This window comes from Equus asinus, chromosome 20 (genome assembly GCF_041296235.1).
Source record: "Equus asinus isolate D_3611 breed Donkey chromosome 20, EquAss-T2T_v2, whole genome shotgun sequence".
Taxonomy (NCBI): domain Eukaryota; kingdom Metazoa; phylum Chordata; class Mammalia; order Perissodactyla; family Equidae; genus Equus; species Equus asinus.
The window spans coordinates 26,446,211-26,466,233 of NC_091809.1; the positions used below are offsets into that span (position 1 = coordinate 26,446,211).

At 63.2% G+C, this 20,023-nt stretch overlaps 1 protein-coding gene across 4 annotated transcripts in view; it reads left to right on the forward strand.

The window, feature by feature from the left end:
• The first annotated feature begins 1,674 nt into the window (after positions 1-1,674).
• Positions 1,675-20,023, forward strand: part of NFIX (nuclear factor I X) — an 89,362-nt gene continuing 71,013 nt past the window's right edge. For 3 of the 4 annotated variants that reach the window (XM_044751876.2, XM_044751875.2, XM_044751877.2), the window contains exon 1: positions 1,717-1,886. In XM_044751876.2, coding sequence (XP_044607811.1) covers positions 1,860-1,886 — 27 coding nt within the window. In that variant the 5' untranslated portion in view covers positions 1,717-1,859. Of the gene's footprint in view, positions 1,887-20,023 lie in introns of all 4 variants that reach the window. The other variant, XM_044751874.2, reaches the window with a different exon arrangement.

The following is a 20,023-nucleotide window of genomic DNA, read 5'->3' on the forward strand; positions in this document are numbered from 1 at the left end:
CCCTGGGCACCGACACCCCTCTAACAGACAATGCATAGCTGAGAATTGCCACAGTCTCTTGGCCCGGGAGGGCAACAAGGTGCTGGCTGTACCTGGCAGCAGAAGGGAGCTTTGTCCTGGCAGGAGCTGCCTGGGGGCTTGGGCACCGCCTCCCCACCCACCCCAGGGGTCACCCAAGGGCTGCCCCTGCCACACGCCAGCGTCCCCCGTACCAACCCCGCCCCCACGCCTGGCTGCTCTGGAAATGGGGGGTCAGGGTCCTGCATGAGGGGCTGGAGCCTCATTGGGGGGTATGGACGTGGACCTGAGGCCTTGATGCTCACTTCTGTCCCCGTGGGCCTGGCTGTGTGGCCCCTGCTAGATCTGCGTATGTGCATGATCAAGGCCAAGTACATGTGTGTGTGCGCGTGCACTGTGGGGGAGGGCGTTCGAGGGCCGGGGGGGGAGGGTGTGTGCTATCACCCCATGTGTGGCTGGGTGATTCTCAGAGGGGGACTGCTCCTTGACTGGGTATCAGGACCGTTGGTCAGTGTGCCCGAGGACATCTGGACATCAGGTGTGTGATGTGTGTGCCCGTGTGCTGTGTCATCGTCACTGCCAATGTCACTTTGTATCAGCGACACTTTGTATCTCTTTGTATCAGGGTCAGTGTGCTCCCTGTGTTGTTTGGCATGTATGTCCAGGTGTCTGCTGGTGCGTGTGTGTGTGACAGTATGTTAGTGCATCTCCCTTTTATCTGTGTCATTCTGTGCGCCTGGGTGTGTCCTCTGTATTGCCACAACTGCCAAGATGTTTTGGTGCAGCTTTGTGTGTGTGTTGTGTGTGCACTTGGATGTCTGAATCATACAGGAGTTGTGGGTCTGGAGTGTGTCAGGGTGTGGTTGTGTGGTCATGCCTGTGTCAGTGAATCTGTACGTGTCAGCATGCATGGTGTGTGTATGTCTTGGTGTGTATCAGTGCATGTCTGTGTGAGGCCTGTGTTGGCGTGTGTCCGCCTGGATCAGGGTGTCTGAGCACGGTTCGTTGTTGGAATGCGTGTACGCGGCTATCGTCATGTGATGGCGGGCCGTGTGCATGGCTGTGTGGGTCGTGGCTTGCATTCCTGTCTTGCTGTGTGCGTGTGTCAGTGCGTGTCCGTGGGTCGTGTGCCACGGCGTGTCTCTGCCATGTGCGCGTAGGTGTCTGCGTGTGCTTTGTTGTTGTGGAACGTGTGGCAATGCGTTCTGTACGTGACATGGGTGGCGGGTCCGAGCTCGGCTGCGTGTCAGCGTGTGTCTGCAGTGGAACGCGGGCCAGCACGTGTCGGGGTGGCCGTGTCGGGGTGCGCCCCCGCGCGCGTGTGCATGCGTGCGTGCATGTGTGTGTGTGCATGCGTGCGTGCATGTGTGTGTGTGTGCGCGCGCGGCCGCGCTCCCCCGCCCCGCCCGCCCCTCCCTGCGCCCCTCCTCCCGCCGCGCGCCCGCCCGCTCCCTCTCCCCGGAGTGCGCCGCTTCCAAACTTTGTCTAAACTTTCACTTTCACAGCGCGGCGGCGGCGGCGGCGGCGGCGGCGGGCGAGGGGGACCGGCCAGCGGCGGCGGCATGGAGTAGACGCGCGGCGGCGGCGGCGGCGGCGGACGCGAGAGGCAGCGGCGAGCGCGGCGGCGGCGGCGGACGCGGCGGCCCCGGAGCCGGCGGGGCCGAGCCTGCGAGCGGCGAGCGCGGAGCGGCGCCGGGCCGAGCGCGGGGCCGCGGGGCCGGCGGGCGCAGCGCGGCGGAGGCCGGAGGAGCCGAGCCGGAGCCCGAGCCCGAGCGCGGCCGCCGCCTGCCGGGCCTCCCCTCGCCGCGGCCGGCCGCCGCGCTCCCGCCGGGCGCCCAGCTATGTACTCCCCGTACTGCCTCACCCAGGTACCGGCCGCCGCCCCCGCGCGACCGACCGGGGAGGGAGCGGGCCAGGAGGCCGGCCGGCGGGCGGGCGCGCGGGCGGGCGGAGGGGCGCGCGGCGGCCGGGGGAGTGAGCCCGCGGGCGGCCAAGGGGTGCAAGCCGTGCCTCGGGGAGCCCGGGCACGCATGCGGCCGTCACCGTGCGCGTGCGACCCTGGCCTCCGGGCGGACTCCCGTTGGGGGCTCCGGGGTGGCCGGCTGCGTGCGTGGCGCTGCCCCTGGAGCTCGTGAGTGTGAGTGTGTGTGTGTGTGCGCGCGCGCGCGCTCGAATGGGGTGCGGTGGGCAGCGGGACTCCCGCCAACCTGTGGGCGACCGTGGTGTACCCCCGGGCGGCGTGGCCGCTGGTAGTGTTTGCGGGGGTGACAGAGTGGCAAGGGGTGGTCCCGAGGGCGCCGAGCGGGGACGGGGTCCCGCGGCGCTCCCTGGGGCGGGCACAGCGGTTCCCGAGGGTGGCAGCGGCCGGCGTGCGTGGCGGCGGCCCCTGCGTGCGGCCGGGGTGCCCGGGGCGGGCCGAGCGGCCCGGGCGTCTCCCCAAAGTCTTTGTTCAGGCCTCACATGGGAGCGGGGCTAAGAAAATGGCGGGGCTCCCAAATTTCGGAGGGGCAGGGGAGGGGAGGGAGGGACGGGCGCGCTGCCAGCCCGGGCCGCGCCTCTCCACCGACCCTGGACGCCGCCGCCGCGGCCCCCCCCAAACTTTCCTCGGCGCAAACTTTCCGGCCCTAGCGACCCCGGCTGCCGCGCGGAGAACCGGGCGGCCGGGGGAATCCCGTCCCGCCGCCCGGAGGCGGGAGGGGCGGGAGGCAGCCGTGGGCGCCGCCGGCCGGGCTGCGGCCACGCCGTCGGGTCGGCCGCGGGCACGACAGCGCCGACCTTGGCGCGCTGCGAGAGCGCGTCCCGCCTCCAGCGAAGTTCTCGGCGCGGCGCTCAGCGGCGGCAAAGGCCCTGGGATGCCTGCCCTGCCACCCCACCCAAGCCGAGCGGGGGGCCCTCAGGCTCCAAGAGGTTGCAAGAACTGCCCAGTGTCCCACAGCCGCCCTGGCGGTCCTGCTTGCAGGGCCAGGCCATGGCTGGCAACACAGACTCTGCAGAGGGGACACCTGGGGACTGCCCGGCCCTGCCTGCCAGCGGGGCCTGCATGTGTGAGGGGTGTCCCTACGCCAGGCCATGGGTCCTAATTGTCCCTTCTGCTGGTCTGAGCCTTGGCAGCCTTGGGTCAAAGGTGCTCACATCCGGCAGTGGGAGTCCAGGTGAATATGGCTGCTGCGCGGTGTGGTGTGGCGAGGGGCAAGAGGGTATGTTGGGGATGTGTGTCAGCCGTGGCCACGCTACACTGTTGTATCCACAGATGCGAGTGTGTGTGTGAGTCAGTCTCCGGGTCTGCATGTGACCCCTGTGGGTCGGCTGGGGGCAGGCCTGCGTGGCATGGACATATGTGTGGCCCAGGGAGCGGGTTTTCCTGTACAGAAGCGGGTGTGAGCGTGTGCTGGTGAAGTGTAAATGCACACATATGTGTCACAGTGTGCATGCAGGTGTGAACAGGCACTCTGGCCACTGCGGCAGTGTGGGGACCCCCACATCTGCTCCTCTGACTGGTCGGCCACCGAATCTTGGGCCCTGCACAACGACCCTGTCCATCTAGCTGGGGCTGAGCCGCGGCCACCTTTGGGGCCACACTCGGCTGGCATGCATGGCTGGCCTTTGGAGCCTGGTGGGACCAAGACCCCAGACTCGACTGCCCTTTGCCCACCAACCTCCAGCTCAGCTCCCTGGCCTGCCCCTTGAGGCCTGGGTGAGACTCTGGCCCCTCAGATGTCACAGCACCCCAGGAGAGGAAATGCCAGCTGATCCACTGGTGACAAGACTAGGAAGGGGCTGGGGTAGCCCAGACTCAGAGCAATGGCCAGGGCTTGACTCTGCGACAGTGGAGGAGGGAGCGAGGGCTCAGGTCCGTGTCGCAGGTCTGAGTGTCCCAGGGCGGCTGGGGAGGGGAGTGGGCACGGTCTCGCTGGGCTGCACCCCTCAGCTCTGGTGGGCAGCTGCTGTCGGCTGGTCAGCAGGGTCTGGCCTGCCCCTCTCCACAGCCACATCTCTCGGATCGGGCGTCTCTGGTCTTACAAATCCTTCTGCTTCCACAGTTCGCCCTGCAAGTCTGGCTTTTTCTCTGTCTGCGTCTCTATCTCTGGCTTGCTCTGCTCCTTTTCCATTTCTCTCTGTTTCTGTCCTTCTGAACCTCTGGCTATCTCTGTCTCTCCCTGCCTCTGCCTCCGGTTCTGGCCCCATCTCTGCTCCCCCCTCCCCCTGCATCTCGGACTCTCTCTGTCTCTCTGGCCTCCCTGTCTCTCTCTCTTGCTCTCTCTCTCTCCCTTTTCTTTTTTTCAAACCAGAATTGGCTTCGATTTTAAAGTCAATAAATGATTGAGCAGGAACGAGCTTGGAGCAGCGGGGCCCTGGCGGGGAAAGGCTCTGTGGGCGAGGGGGAAGGGCGGGGGGAAATCTCCTTCTGGAAAAAGCATCGAAATCCAGGGCCGCTGGGCGGGGCGCTTGCTGGCCTGCTGGAGCCCACTGCAGCCACGGGCCTGAGTCCTCGGCGGAGGGGAGGGGGCGGATGGATGGGACCCTCCCCCCCAACAAACAGACGCAGACCAGAGTGTGGACACACGTACGCCACTGCTGCCAAGATGGGGACATAAAGGATGTGCTCACACCAATGACCAGATACACGGCCATTGACGAACCTACGGACGCGGGAAACCATGGACCTGTCTTCCCTCCCCCACCAACACACACACACAACTCCCCCCTCCCCAGATGGGATGTGTATATCGACATGGGCTCACGGAGATGCAGCGATACCCATAGTTGCTCACGCAGACCCAAGGACACACACCTTTACACAAGGCGCCATGCTGCTGGCTCACCTGGGCATGTACACAGACACGCACACGCCCTCGGCACGCGTGTTTGCTGACATTCGCAGCCACACGGCAGCACAATGTCTGTGCACGCTTGTTTTTGCGTGGCCACTCACACAATCCTTCCAGGGGAGGGGGATGGGCTGGGGCCTCCCTGATGTGCCCCCAGCTCTCTGCCTGGTCACTGTGGCCAGCTCTCTGTCCCTGTGAAGCTGCACTCCCCATCCCGGCACCAGCGTGGGACCCCCTCTTTATGGCCGCTTTCCCTCTGGCCCTGCCCCGCCGGTCTCATGCCCACGGCTGGGGCAGGAGTGTGCATGGGCAGGAGCTGGCATGGGGGAGGTCGTGCGTGGCTTGGGCTCCATGACATGTTTTGATGCTGGGCTGGGCCGAGCTTGGGGCTGAGGGCTTTGCTGGGTTAATGTGGGGGGCAGGGTGCTCCCCTCTCTGTGGGGGCTGGAACAGGAGGTCTTGGCCCAACCGGGAGCGTCTTGTGTGGCCTCAGGCTCCCGGTTGGAGGCCGTGGGAGCAGAGGTCGAGAGCTGGACTTTGCCACAGGACAGTGCAGGGTTGGAGCTCTGGGCCCTCTGCATCTTCTCATCCCCCGAAATCCAGATGGGGTTTTCCTGGTCTGGAGAATGGCGCCTGCCTCTTGGGCCGTGAGTAGGGTCAGGGCAGAGCTGGCACCTGGATGTGCTTGAGAAACAGAATGACCTGTTGTCATCTTGGATATTATCATTAGGCCGCCGCTAGGCCCTCTCAAGTCTGCTTCACAAGGCTGCTTCAGTGGGGTGGAAGGCGTGGTCGAGCACCTCCCAACCATAGCAGTCCAAGTGGACTGCCTGGAGGAGGAAGCAAGAGAAGGGTTTGGAAGGAGGGAGGCCAGCTCATGGCTCAGCTCTTTTCCCTCAGATGGGGTCCGTAAGCCAAGCAGAAGGCAGCAGGTGTTCAAGGCAGGGGTAAATGATGGTGGGGGGCAGAGGGCAGGAGGGGAGAGACAAGGCCTGCGCTGCTCTGGGGGGATCAGATACTCTTCTTGGGGACTCTGGCTGACCCGGCCCTTTCCCTGATCTTGAACCCTGACTGTGACCAGGCACACTTTGGGGCTGGGCTCTGGGGCCTCGTGCTGGAGTGTGCAGGAGTGTTCGTGCACATGGATGCGAGTGGGGCAAAGAGCCTGGAGATGGGGTGGGTCCCCTTGGGGGCTTTGAGGGTGTCCACACGGCTCCAGAGCTGTTTCTGCATCTGCAGCTGGGTGTTGTCACCTGGGCCCACCATATGTGGGACCCTGTGTGGGCCCTTGGCAGGGTCAAGAGGGCATCCCGGCTGCGTGCAGTGGGTGAGGTGCAGCCATGGCTGCTGGCGAAATCCCCCCAGTGGTCAGTGTCTGACCGCTGGCCTCCGTGTCCAACCTGCTTGGAGCCTGGCCTTTTTTACTGCTTGGTCCCAGTGCTCTGTTCCTAAAGCTCGAATTTGGGCATCTTGAACCTTCCTCCATCTGGACCAGGAGAGGCAGAGGAGGCCTGACACCTGTGATTGCCTCCAGCACAGCGCCGAGGACGAGGACAGGGCTCCTGCCCCCGCCAGCTGGGGTGGGGAAAAGGGGCGTCTTCGCTTTCCTGCCCCCAAAGCCCCGGCTGTGGAGGCCAGGGGGCTGGCGGATAGCTGTGAGCAGCTACCTGGGTTCTCCTCGATCCGCGTGTCTTCACCGGCATGCTAACCCTTAGAGCCACCATTTTCCCGAGGAGGGCCGTGTGGCTGCGCGCGTCTGGGTGGGGTCCCTTTCCAAGTGTCCTTGTGTCTGCGTGTCCGTCACTGGGTGCTGCCTGCCCGTGTCTCTGAGGGTCACCCCAAACTGCATCTCTGTATATTTTGGTGACGGTGGGGTCGGTGGTGTGTGTCATCGTGTGTGTTGGGCGGCCTGTTGTCGTCTTTGTGTCATGTTGCCACTGTGGTGTGTCATTGTACAGCCCATTGTATCCTGGGGGTGTCTGACTGTCATGGAAGGAGTGTATTGTGTGCCTTACCGTGCGTGTCACTCTGTCCGTGTCGACCTGTGTCAGCGTACATGTCAGTGCGGGTGTCCACGGGTATCGCCCCCATGGCATTGCATCCTAGGCTTGTCCCCATGACCGTCGATGTGTGTCTCCCCACACGGGCCCCCTCCCTGGCCTCCTTCGGCCTCTCGGCACGGTGTGAAATGCCGGCTATGGCGGCCAGGCTAGCAGCTGGGGGCAGGCCGGCCTCTCCATGGCCTCCCCTGAGGTCGGGCGGCCGTGGTGGCCCTGCTGTGGGCCCCGCCCATGCCCCTGGCCCGGCATGGACAGAAGCCCGTTGTGTGGCGAGGTGCGAGTGTGTGTTTGGGCCGCCCACAGGCCTCCTCTGTCTGCCCGGCGTGCATTGATCTTGGCTCCTGCCTGTGTCCGTCCTGGCCTGGCCAGCTGGGGTGTCCGGCTGTCTCCGTGGGCCCGAGTCCACCGCCCCACGGCCAGGCCTGCCCTGGGTTCCACACCCCCACGTCACCCGCTGTCCCTCCGAGGCTGCGAGAGCGCGGATTTGGAAACTGAGGCCCCCCTGCTTTCCCCCTCTCTCTCTCTCCTTCCTCCCTCTCCTCCCCTCCTCCCGCTCCCTCTCTCCCTCTCTCTCTCCTCCTGCCAAACGCGTCTTGGCTCCGTCTGAATATCTCTCCTCCTCGATTTTTGGCTCCAGCTCTGGGTGCGTTCACTAAAAGAAGAAGGGCTAGCTCCCCCTCCCCGCCCCCCCCACCTCCCCCTCCCGAGGAGCCCCTCGGAGGGCGGGAGTGGCGGCGAGCTGGGCCTGGCCCCGAGCGGGCCTGGCCGGGGGCACGGGCCTGGTGGGCGAGGGGGCTGGCTGGCCTCGGCCTGGCAGCCTGAAGGGGGCAGCAGCCCGGGTGATGGCGCTGCCTGGCGGGCGGGCGGGTGGGGAGGGGTCGGGGGCACAGAGCTGGGGTGTCTGGCTTCTGGTGGGGCTGGCAGGCCTCTTCGAGGCGCAGCTGTGCCCAGAACTCCGAGCTGCGTTTGCCACCACTACCGATGTGGCTGCGCCAGCCGGGGAGGGGGAGGCGGGCGCCGGGCACTGCGGCTCTCCGGAGCCAATCGGAAGCCGGGGTTGCACTGGGAGCTCTCCCCCCACTGGGCCGCACCCAGAGGGGAGCTGGGGGTGGTGGCCAGCAGTGGGCAGGGGCAGTGCCACCGCCACCGACGAGGACACTGCCCCCTTGGCTGGAAGCTCAATGCCAGCCTTCCTGGCACGGATCAGGCTGGGGTGGGGGTCTGTCCCCACCTGAATCCGCTGCAGCCAAGGCGAAGGAAGGGGCAGCTCAGAGGCGCCCCCACCGCCTTGGCCTCAGGAGGCGGCTCTCAGTCTAGTCCGGGGCATCCAGGAGCTGGGGGTGGGGGCTAGACCATCCCGGAGGGTCGCTCCAAACATGGGCCTCAGTGGGATCATCTCAGGGGTTTATTCCGGGCCCATCTCACACCAAGTCACACACTCTTACTGGCCCACGCAGCACACAGTCACGCTGTCATACAGGCGTGGCACACCTCCCCAGACCAGGCACACACAGACACAGGCGTCCGCACACAAAGGGGCTCGCCTTCACACCTGGACATGTCGGTGAGCAGGTACCCGTGCAGGGATGCACACGTGGGCACAGATCCATGGCACACACGGCTGCACAGAAACACACCAGGAGACACACAGCATGGACCCACGTGTTGCCACTGTCAAACATGCAGGGGTACACAGACCTGCAGACACACACAGCCACACTGTCACACCCCCCGGAACGCACACGAGTGTTGATCCACCCCCATCACCATCAGACACATGGGAGCACACGCACGCAGTAACATGCCTCAGACACGCCGTGACACACATGCTTGGCCATGTCTGGAAACATATGTGGTCGTCACACTTGGAGGGGGGTTGCCACTGACACCCAGTGGGTGGAGGCCAGGGGTGCTGCCCAGCACCCCACAGTGCCCAGGACGCCCCACCACAGAGCAAGATGGAGCCCCAGTGTCGACAGTGCTCAAGTGGAGACACTCAGCCTCACATCTCATCAGACACAAACAGTCATGCACACATGGGCGCAGTGGACCCCTGACCCGTTACACGTTTGCACACTTGCACAGAGGCCGGCTGACAGTGTCTCACACACAGTCTTGCTCACCAGGACCTGCGTGTTATCATAAATGCACCCCCCACAAGCCCACGTACAATCAGCGTGGCATACACACAGCCGCGTGTTGCCCCTGCACCTGGGGACAAGGTCACATCCACACACGCTTCGGCGCCGGGCTGCGCCTGGCCCTGTCCGAGCTGCAGATTGAGGCCCCGATGGCCCGGATGGAACTAGGAGCTCTGGTCCCGGCACTGGTTTGGTGACGCTGGAGGGACAAGGCCAGGAGGCCGCACACCCACCCCTTCCAGGACACCCGGTCGGCTGGCAGGCCCGGCGCTGAGGGCCCACTCTCGCTGTCCGCTCTAGCGTGTGGAGACGGCGGGCTGGAGGCGAGGCTGCTTCTGAGCCTCGGCTCTGGGTCTGGGGATAGAGGCCGCCAGCAGAATCGGGCAGGAGCAGGCTGTTGTAGGATGACAAAGAAATGAGTGCTTGTCCTAGAGACCACAGCGATGGAGAAAGTGCTGATCCTCGCGGTGTCGTACCCCGTGTGAGCGCCTCTCCGGCTTGTCCCCCTGAGTCCTTCCACGTGAGGCAGGCGTGACAGGGGCTGGCTGTGCCTGGGCGCACAGTACTGTGCATGTCTGACGGTATATTAGGGCACGGTTTCTCCACTTTGGTACTGCTGGCATTTGGGACATTTGGACGTTGTTAGGAGAGTGGGGCCTCTGAGCCAACTTCCTGGGTTTGACTTCTGGCTCTGCTGCTCACTAGCTGTGTGACCTTGGGCAAGTCACTCAACCTCTCTGCGCCTCAATTTCCTCTCACAGGGTTGTGGTAAGGATCAGAGGAGTTGGTTCATAGAAAGTGCTTTAAAACGGTGCTTAATGTGAAGTAAGGGCTTGATTTTATAAATGCAAAAGTGAGACTCCAAGAAGAGGCAGCTAGTGCCAGGGGCAAGGGCTAGGAAGTGGTGGAGCTGAGCTTCTTCTCTGATAGCCACCACCCTAAATCCTACTCCTGGGACAGAATTGCACCTTATTCTCTGGCCTTCACCAGATTTCAGAGTGGGCCTACAGACCCCCACATCCCATTGGAAGTGCACCCCAGCTGTCGGCCCTTGAACCCCCCTTACCACTCTGACCTCCGGATCTTCTTCCATCCAGGATTCAGAATGGGAGTGGAAGGTCATCTCACCTCCTCTGCCCTCCCGCTGGCCATGCTTGCCATCACCTCGGCAGGGCCCAACGCCCTCTCTCCCACACCTTGCTGGGCACCTAGCCGGAGCCAGCATGCTGGGGATACAGCTGGGGGCTTGTGCATTCCTTTGACAAATATTTACCGAGCACCTCCTGGGTGCCAGGCCCTGTTCTAGGCCCCGGGGGCTCGGCAGGGAGCAGAATCGCGGAGGTGCCAGCCCAGGTGGGAGGGCAGACAGTGAGCCTGGGGAACAAGGGAGTGCCCAGTACTTGAGACAGCGATAGTGTCCAAGAGGCCCACTCTCAGCTCAGCGTCGCTCTGCCAGAGCCCGAGTGTGGCCTCGAAGGCCTTTTCCTTCTCAAAGGGGGCGGTCTGGAGGTCAAGGGTAGTGGCTTAGCGCAGCCGCCCCCACCAACTGCCTGGAATGCGTGGCCTATTGTTGTTGCCTGAGGTCATCCATTATCTGTACTTGTGGACACACCGTATGCTGCCCACTGGGACCTGGGGACAAGATGGCCGGGGCTTCTCCTGTACAAAACTGGGCCTCGATGGGCACCGGGCGTTCTCACCCTGGTCGCTCTGAGCCGGGGGGTGGGGCGGGGGCAGCTGGTGGCCCGGAGTGGCACTTCCACCTGGGCCCCTCGATTTAGCTCCCCCGGGGCGGGCCCAGCTTATTTTTACCCCAGCCCGTCACCCTGGCAGTGCCAGGCCAGGCCATCTTTGTAGGGTCTTGGGGACCTGCCCACGGCTTGAGGGGACCTGGCTTTGTCTGCTGGACCCCCGAGTCCCACTGGGCCCCCCTCTCCACCCTCCAAGCTCCAGGTGTGAGGGCTCTGGGCTGGTGCTGGTGGGGTCGGTGCTGCCGGCTGGCAACCACCGTGCCCAGCCTGGTGGCATTTGGTTTGGCGCCTTGCCTTCCCGCCACCCCCACCCCATGCCTGGGCAGAGCCGAGCGGCTGCTGCTGCCAGTCTCCATTTCGAAGCTTGGGGTGGGGGTGGGGGAGCGCAGGGCGTCTCCGGGCCCCCTGCCTGTCCCATGCCACCTGGGGCTTGTCCCCCACGCCTGCTCCCTGGAAGGGCCCAGGCTGCCTTTCCACTGCCCCTCTGCAGCCCCAAGCTCAGAGGATGCCTGCCCGCCTTCCATCTTCCCTGCTCACTTCCTCCCTCTCGCTGTAATGGCTCACCATTTTTGGCATCTCCTCCCCCTCCCCCTCCCCTGGGCACCAACCTCACTTCCAAACCCGCCATCACTGGCTCTCTGGCCCTCTCTGCTGCCTGGGGCTGGGACCCGGCGGCACAGGAGAGTTTTGGGGGCTGGGCATGTGGGCACCCGGGGCTTTCTGGGGGCCTGTGTGTGTGTCTGGAGGGGGACGCATGCTCCAAGCTAGCTCGTGCAACCCGCCCCGAGGCTGGCAGAGTGGGGCTGCATGGAGGGGGGAAAGGAAGAAAGTGTGGCTCCTCCATTCCTGGTTGGTCCAAGGCCCAGTGGCAGCCTCTGGGCTGCCGGGAGACCAGCGTGGGCATTTCTGCCCAAGCCCAGGGCCTGGACTGGCAAAAGGAAGGCTCCATCTATGGGGGGCCCCGAACCCTCCACCCCCAAGATTCCCGCTCCCCTCCCCAGAGCCAGCGGGGGAACCCAAGCCCCACATTGGGCACTTCTGCCCCCAGAGGGGCAAAGGGACTTCGGAGGAACCGGTTTGCTGCCCCCCCCAGCCCGCTGCCCGCGCCTCTCAGCACTAAACAAAGTTTGCTAAGTAACTTCAAATGTTATTTGAGGACGGCCTGGCCTCAACCCAAGGCGGCCCTGTGGAAACTTGTTTTTCGCTGCCTGCCCAGGCTACAAGTATCAAAGACACACTTTCGGGGGGGTGGGGGGTGGGGGTGCATCGACGCCTCTCCCCACCTTGTGGCAGGGCTGGCCCCGAACGGACACACAGACTCACACAGGCCTGCACCCACAGAGGGACACACGCTTCATGCCGTGGCTTGCACACCAGATGCATGACAGCAGCGGACCACAGCTCACGCCATAACACATGCAACACACACACTGACACGCCAAGGAGCGGGGTGGGGGGGGGAGGGCGGGGTTCACCGCGTGCTGCCCCGAGCCCACGGGCCTCAGGATTTCTCCAGCTGGTGAGGATTCTGGAAGCCAGGAGTCTTGTATACTCAGGCCTCTTGGGCCTGAGCGGGTGCTTGGATGGGTCCCCTTGTCTGTCTCAGCCTCAGTTTCCCCAACCATACAGGAAATTGGTGGGTGGGGTGGTGGAAGCAGCGGAATCCCACCCTGATTAGGAGGGCGTCTGAGTTGGAATCGTCGATGGAGAAGTGAGGCTGTAAAAGCGGGGTCTGAGCTGGGGCCTGGCACATGAGCCGTGCTCCCGCGTGTCTGATGGCGTTTCTGCCCATCCTGACCCCGCAGACCTGAGGTGTGTCCACCGTGACTGGAGGTCCCCACCCCAAGCTGCTCTGGGCTCCCCAGGTCCCAGGGAACTCTGGTTTTTTCGCCTTCTCCCTCCATTTCTCTCCTCGTTTTCTGGATCCTTCCCCAGATCCCTCCTTCTCTAGGTCTCCAGGCCCTGCGGTGACCTGGAGCTCAGGGAAAGTGTGGGAAACAGGCTCCGGGTGTGTGTCCTTCACTGAAGCCAGCCAGGCCTGGGGACCTCCATGCCCTAAGGTCCCTGACAAGCTTCCTGGGGTCCCCCAAACCAAGGCAAGAAGCTGGGGGGGTGGGCACCTGAGCTGACACAGTGGGCGAAGGGGAGGCTCTATCGTAGGGTCCCTCTGACCTGTCACCTCCCGAGGTTTGCAAGCAGGTGGGATCCTGATGGATGCAATGGAAAGGCCAAAGCCCGAGGGGACACTGGATGATGCCCCCCCAGTCCCTGAAAGCCCCCATCTCACTGTCAGCCAGACCCTCACAGAAGTAGGTGTGTGGGGGTCCCCTGGTCCAGCCCCACACACCGCCTCATCGCCACTCACAGTCGGTACCCGCAACACCCCGCCACCCGCAGTCTGTCGCGCAGTGACAGCCTGTCACAGGCACCGCCGCACACCGGCACAATCTGTCGTCCACGCACAGTCTCACACACAACCTGTCACACACACGCACACACACACAGCGGCACAGTCGCACACACAGCCAGCCTCACGCGATCACACCAGGCGTCACAGCTTGTCACAGCCATAGACTCCTGACAATAAAAATAACAGCTACCAGATCCAGAGCAATTATGCAGCGGGCAGCAGGCGGGCGCGTGCACGTGACCTCCTGTAACCCTCCCAGCAGAGGCAGGGATGAGTAACCTGTTACACAGATGAAGAAACAGAGACCACAAGGTCAAGCGCCAAGGTCATGGGGCTAGAAGTGGGGTAGCAGGAATTACTCAGCCAGGCCCCCAGGGGCAAGCAAAACTCAAGCAGGTCACCCTGCTTCCCAGCCCACTCCTGTCCAGCCGAGCCTGCCCTCCTGGCCCTCACCGTGGGAGTTCCTGTCCCATGCCCCAGATGGGGAAACTGAGGTTATAAGCAGCCCAGCCAAGAGACAGGGGAAGGAGCCTGCTGGCCCCTTCCTTAAGGGGGCTCAAACTGCTGCCCCTGGCTGAGGGAGGCTGAGCCATGCCCTCCACCCCAAATGCTGCTTGGCTCTCTCTGGCCTGCTGAGGCTGCAGCCTTGGGCCCTGTGGGATTCTGTGTGTAGGCGCCCTTGGCTGGGGCCAGGGTTCTGGAACACAGAGTAGTCCTGGGTCTTCAAAACCTCTGTCCCTGTCCACGTGGGGGAGTGGCAGCCGTGGGCTCCCAGGCAAGTCCCTCAGCCCAAGCCAGGCCCTGGAGCCTCAGGCTGTCCTGGGCTCTCCGCATTCCAGGGGCTTCCTCCTTCTACTCCTCTGCAGCCCGCTTTCTCTGCTTTTCCCTTCTTTGTTCCACCCCCGCCCGCTCCCCGGGGCTTCCCCCATTAGAGCTGCCCCGGCCAAAACCAACAAGACTCCAACGACATCCAGCCGAGGCCCGCCGGGGGGCCGGCCCTGCCCCCTGGCCCGCTTAGGGGCCAGATCCGGGCTCGGCTGGGCCACGACAGCGGCCCGGGCGCACGTGGCCACTCCTAGGGCGCGCGCAAAGCACAGGCGCACACCCCTGTGCTGCGGCCCGGACGGGGGCTACCGGACGCAGGCACGCCGGCCCAGGTCCGACACCCGCGCACGGCACTCGGATGCGCGCACTCACATAGGCACGCTCCTGCACAGCCGCGCGGAGAGGGGTCTCAAGCAGGCCCTCGCCCCGCGCCCCCGACGGGAATCCCAGGCGTCGCCAGTTTGTATGCACACCCAGACCGGATACCCCAATGGGAATGCCGAGCACACATGTGCATAAACACGCCCTTGTCCAGATGGGGGTGCTGAACACACGGACGCACTCTCTTGAGCTCGGACCCGGTTTCCGCCCCAGCACAGGTGGCTGCCCTGCCCCCCAGGGGGTCCGGGACTCAGGCGGATCAGTGAGCCCGCAGGAGCCGCCCGTGCCCATGCACGTGCGTGGCTCCAGGCTCACGCGGGCACGCACCTCCCCAGCCTGCACACGCGTGTGTTTCACGTGAGCCGCACACCTGCCAGGCCGCCCAGGGCACCTGGCTCCAAAGCCGCATTCAGGTTGTTGGGGGAGGAGACTGGGAAGCGGAGGCCTAATTCCCGTCGCCCCCATTTCTCTTAGAACATCCGCCTCCCCAAATGTCCCTGGGGCGCAGGTGAGACGCCCGAGAACTGCTGCCCAGTGGCGCCCCTGCGTGTGCTATATTTATATTGGAAATTTGTACCTTTATATATAGTTTTTATCCGTAAGAACCTCCCCCTATTCCCGCTCCACGTTTGTACGTGGAGTTTACCACCCCCACTCGGCTTCGTCTCAAACCTGCAAACCCATTTCGCCAAGCAGGGACGTGAGGCGAGCGGGAGCAGCCTTCCCCCTTCTCCCAGTGGACGCCCCACGTTCTTAAAGTCCGGGCCACACCGCCGAATCCCGCAGCCCTCCCCGAAACACAATCGCGGGGGTGGGTGCTGGCGGCGAGACGTAGCTTTTCGGTGTGTGTTTGCTGTTGCTGCTTAAATTAATCCTGAGTGACGGCCCGCAATTCCTCTCACAAAGAGGCCATTTAATGCCCCTCCTCGGGCGAAACTTCCATTTGCCCCCCTGAGTCCAGCTTGGCAGCTCAGGCCGTGCGCTAAGCAGCCCTCCTGGACAGGGCGTGGAGGCGGCTTCGCTGTGCTCCCCGTGGACCTCAGGAGCGAGCGTGGGTGGCTTTTGGAGGGGTGGCAGAGGTCTTAAAATAGAAGCGCATGCTGAGCGCAGGTGGGGGTGTCCCAGGATCCCCTAGGTGGCCCCACTGCCCAACCAGAGCGCCTTGACACCCCAACTGGGTGAAGAAAGTTAGATGGTCTTCTGCGCCTTCTCCAGCCCCCGCCCCGGGGGAGGCTCTAAGCCGCCCCAACGTCGCCCTGAAGCCCTCTAGTCCGCGTGTGCATCACTTCGTGTGCCCGTGCAAACGCAGGAAGAGACGTGCGCCCGTGCAGGTGTACTAGCCCCAGCGTACGCTCCTCGCCAGGTGCCCGCCGCCTACGGGCTCCTTTAACTGTCGCCTCCGGGGTGCTCTTTCTGCGCGTGCCATTTTCCCGACCCACTGCAATTGTCTCACGCGGTGGGGGGTGGGCATTGGGGAGTGGGGGTCGTGGGGGGGGCCTCCCCTGGGCTCAGGCAGGGGCAGGGCTGTGTGCTTTCTACTCTGCAGAACATCGATGCTGACCGGCGCTGTCACCTGCACCGCGCACCACGGGGTGGGAAGGGACAGCAGAACCCTCGACGGTGCATACCCCCGGGGCCCTAGAGCGCTGCCCGCCGCCAGCGAGTGGGCCATGTGCAAAGTCAGGCGTGCGCATGCGCGGAGGCGAAAAGGCGGGAAGCCGCGCGTCGACGCCAGGATGAGGGGAGCGCTTGGGCGGGATCGTCCCCCGGGTCAAGCGAGGAGCGAGGATCACCGGCCCCTGGGGCGGGTGAGGGGAAGCTCAGAAGGGGCGTGATGGAGCTCGGCCCGAGAAGAGGCCGGGGGGTGGGGCCCAAATGCTGCTGCCCTAGGGGCCGCGGGGGCATTGTGCAGGCGGGCGCCGTATCCCCGCCCCCCCGCCCCGTCCAGCGACCCTACAGGCCGGGTCTGGAGGTCGAGGGCCGGCCGCCTCGCGTTCTGGGGCGCTGGCCGTTGGCGGCGTCGAAGGCCGCCGCCAGCAGGGGCTCCAGCGGCGGTCTGGGGCTCGGCTGCCCCTGCCTCAGTTTCCCTCCTGTGCCCGTCCTGCTGCCCAGCGTGGGTGGCGCGCGCGCTGCTCCGGCCGCTTCTGGGTTTCTCGGCTGCGAGCCCGAGGGCGACTTTCGCGCATCCGCCCATCCCGAGGGGCCCGCGCGTCCCGCGCCGCCTGCAGACCGCCGCCTCGGAGGAGCCCTCCTGGAGAGCAGGCCGGGCGGGACCGCGCGGGCCGAGGGTCTACTGCAAGGCTCGGCCGGCCTCGGGGGGCTCTTGGCCTCTGGCGAGCGCGGGAAGCAATGTGACTAAGTGGCAGAAAATGCGCTTTCCCTTCCTGTCGCCTCTGCCCTCGCCCGAGCTGGCGGCCTCCGAGAGCCCTTTGCACAGCGGCCGGGACCCCTCTGCCCGGCTCCGCCCTCCGCTCGGACGAGTCCTGGAACCCGGGGCGCCGAGTCCTCCTTGTTGGCCTCCAGGCGCTTTGCGCGCGCCCTGGGCAGGCCTGGCTGGGAATGGGGGGCCGGCCGAGCACGTCCAGAGCCGCCCCCCCAGCCCGGGGACCCGAGAAGCGCTCGTGGCCTCCCGACCGGCTCCCTCGGAGTCGGTCATCAACCCGACTTCTGCCCCGAATTGCTTAAATGCGCGTGGATGGTGTCAGGTCCCCTTCCTCTTCCACGTGCGGGTGACTCAGCCGGCTGCGGGCGCCCTGGGGGAGGTGACCGGCCCGCGCCGACCCTGCGCCCTGCACCTCGTGCCCGCTGCCCACCCCCCTCCCAGCTCCCTTTCCCCCCTTATTCTTCGGGTCATCTTTCCCCCTCTTCTTTAAAGGATTATTCTAAACAATGTAAAGGAGTTTGATTACATTTTTTTTTTTTTTTTTTGGTGAGCGTGAGACAGAGGCTGGATGATGGAAACAGGCTGTTTTTAAAAAAGGAAAGAAAAATGCAAGCCCGTGGCGCTCCGTGGAGCTGGCGAGCCTCGCCTGCCTCGCCACTGAGCTTTCGGGTCGCAGTTCCCTGGGTAGCCAGGGGCGTGGGGCACCTGGATCTCCGCCGCTGCAAAGGCGCTGCGGAAATGCAAGGAATGATGACGATTTTAATAAAATTGTGTCTCCTCGAGGAGCGCGGGTCTGCGCTGCCTCTGCCGTCGGAGCCCGGGTTTGCCACGGCAAAGTCTGTAATCAGAGAAAAATACCAGCTTTGTTGCGGGTTAGAATATATCATTGGCTAATGTGTGTGGTTTTTTTTTCTTTTTAAATAATGCGAAGCATTGGAATAATTAAAGAGTGAGAAATAACTCGTCTCTCCTCTCCCCTCAGCATTGTCTTATTTAAAGGGTGGAAAGCTCGCTTTTAGGCAGAGCTGGTTAGTTTTAATGCGGGCTTTTTTTCTCCTCGTCGCCTTTCCCTCCGCTCCGGTCTGATTCGCAAATCCCCAGGCTGGCACAAGCCGGCAAACTTGCGGCGGCCGATCTCCCGGAGTCGGAGCTTCGCTTTCCTTTTTTTCCCCCTCTTTCAGAGACGGCCTTCTCCTCTTCCCTCCCCCGCCTCTGGGCCCTGACCCACTGCCTGGTTTGCGCTAGAGCGATTTAAAAAAGAAAGAAAGGAAGAAAGGAACCGGCCTCTGGTACCCCCGTGCCAGCCGAGGGCGCGTTTCCCAGGCTGCGGGCTGGTGGGAGAGTCAATCCGGGTGGGGGATATGGGGTCTCAGATGCAGAGTCTGGATGCCTATTCTGTACCCCTCCCCAAATGGATCAAGTAATCAACTGTTTCTAAAGATTGCATGCTCAGAGAGCTCACACTCTTCTCATATTTTAAATTAAGCTGAACAATTCCTGCTTCCCAGCCCCATATGCAATAGGAAGAGAAAATGCGGTCCTCAAGAGACAGCCTTGGCAGCCCTGTGCCTTTGGTAGGGGAGAGAGCTGCCCACTTGGGCTGGGCCTGGTGTGCAGCCCCCAGGACAGGGCCGCCACCCTCAGGACCTAGATTTGGGGCAGGAGAGCAGACTCCAGAGGGGCCGTGGCGGGCACAGCAGGGGAGATGTGGGAATGGAGGAAGGGGCTCTTTATGGGGCTGCAGAGGTTTGCTCCAGGCTCGTGGGAGCCTAGGTGGCTGCCCTGCTCCTTCCCCAGGTGTGGGGTGGGCGAGCTGGAAAGGAAAAGGGGCTTCTGTAGGACTTGGGGCAGATACAGCTCCCCGGGAGAAAGGAAAGGGAAAAGTGGGCAAGAACTGGGGGTAGGTGCTTGTGCCCACTGGCGCCAGCGGCTGTGTGGTGCCTTCGAGGTGCAGAGGGAGTCAGTTATTTATTTGCTTCAGGTGTTTTTAATTAAATGTGTTTCTCTTTTATTTTCCTTGTTATTCGGTGCTTAGACTTTTCAGCGATCCCTTGCATTTGTCTTTTTTACATAAGCAGAAACTTTTTTCCCCCTTGGAGAGATATTGTGGGAGGTATTTTGCCTTCAGTGCTTTCTCTTTCCTGGTTTTTTTAAAATTTAATTTTAAAATTATAAAGTAAATTTAGTGCAAGTGAAAGTGAGGGGGGAGCCAGCTGGGGCTGGAGCCAGGGAAGGGGGGGCAGATGCAGCAGGGCTGGGCCTCCCTCCCCAGGCAGCCCGCCCATCCCAGGACCCCCTCAGTCAGCCTCTTGACCCCTTTCTCCGCTGCCACCCCTTCCTCTCCATGCAAGGCTCTTCTGGACCAGGAGGAGCGCGGCTTGCTCTCGTGGGTGCTCATTCGCCCTTCATGCCCCCGACTCTGCAGAGCCTCTTTGCCTCCGTGACCAGCATGTCCTGAGCCCCCAGGCCCTGCCTGTGCTCGCTCCCTAGAGGTCTTTGGCTTTCCGATCCATGGATCCGTCGATGGGTGGGCCCGGTTTGTCCCCGACACGTGCGTGCCCTGCTGGTCTACCAACCCTGTGCACAGTCGGTCGCCCTATGCATGGGATCAGAGCCGGGCAGGCAGAAACCCCTCTGCAGCGGTGCGGGTGTGAGGGGCTTCGTTTCGCTACGTTTGTGCAGTCACATGAGGAGCGCACCCTGCTCTGGAACACGTGTGTGTACATAGGTGCGCGAATTTGACGTTCCTGGCGTGGGCAGGAGCTGTTTCTAAGGCATATAAATTGTGAGAACTCTATAGCTTAAAAACTCAAGGCCCGTTCAGGTGCTGAAGACATTCTGTTTCCTAACCCGGGTGGGGTTACCCAGGTGTGTTCATTTTGTGACAATGTCTTGAGCGGCAGACTTAGAACTGTGCTCCCCTCTGTGTGTGTGCCACACTTCACTTAAAAAATGTATTAAAAAAAAGCGGAGAGGGCAGGAAGGCTCAGCATCAAAAGTAAAGAAAAGGCCCTACATTACAAAATAATAATAATAATAATAAAATTTAAATAAGAGCGTCTTCTGGCCTGCTTTGCTGGCCTCCCCACTAAGGAATGGTGGGAGGGCTGGTAAACAAGCTCGGAGGCGTGTGGTCCACGAGGCTGCCTGGCCCGTCCACGTGTGCGGAGTGCGTGGAAAGCGCCTGCAGACGCAGGTCTAGCAACAGGATTTTAACGTCTCAGG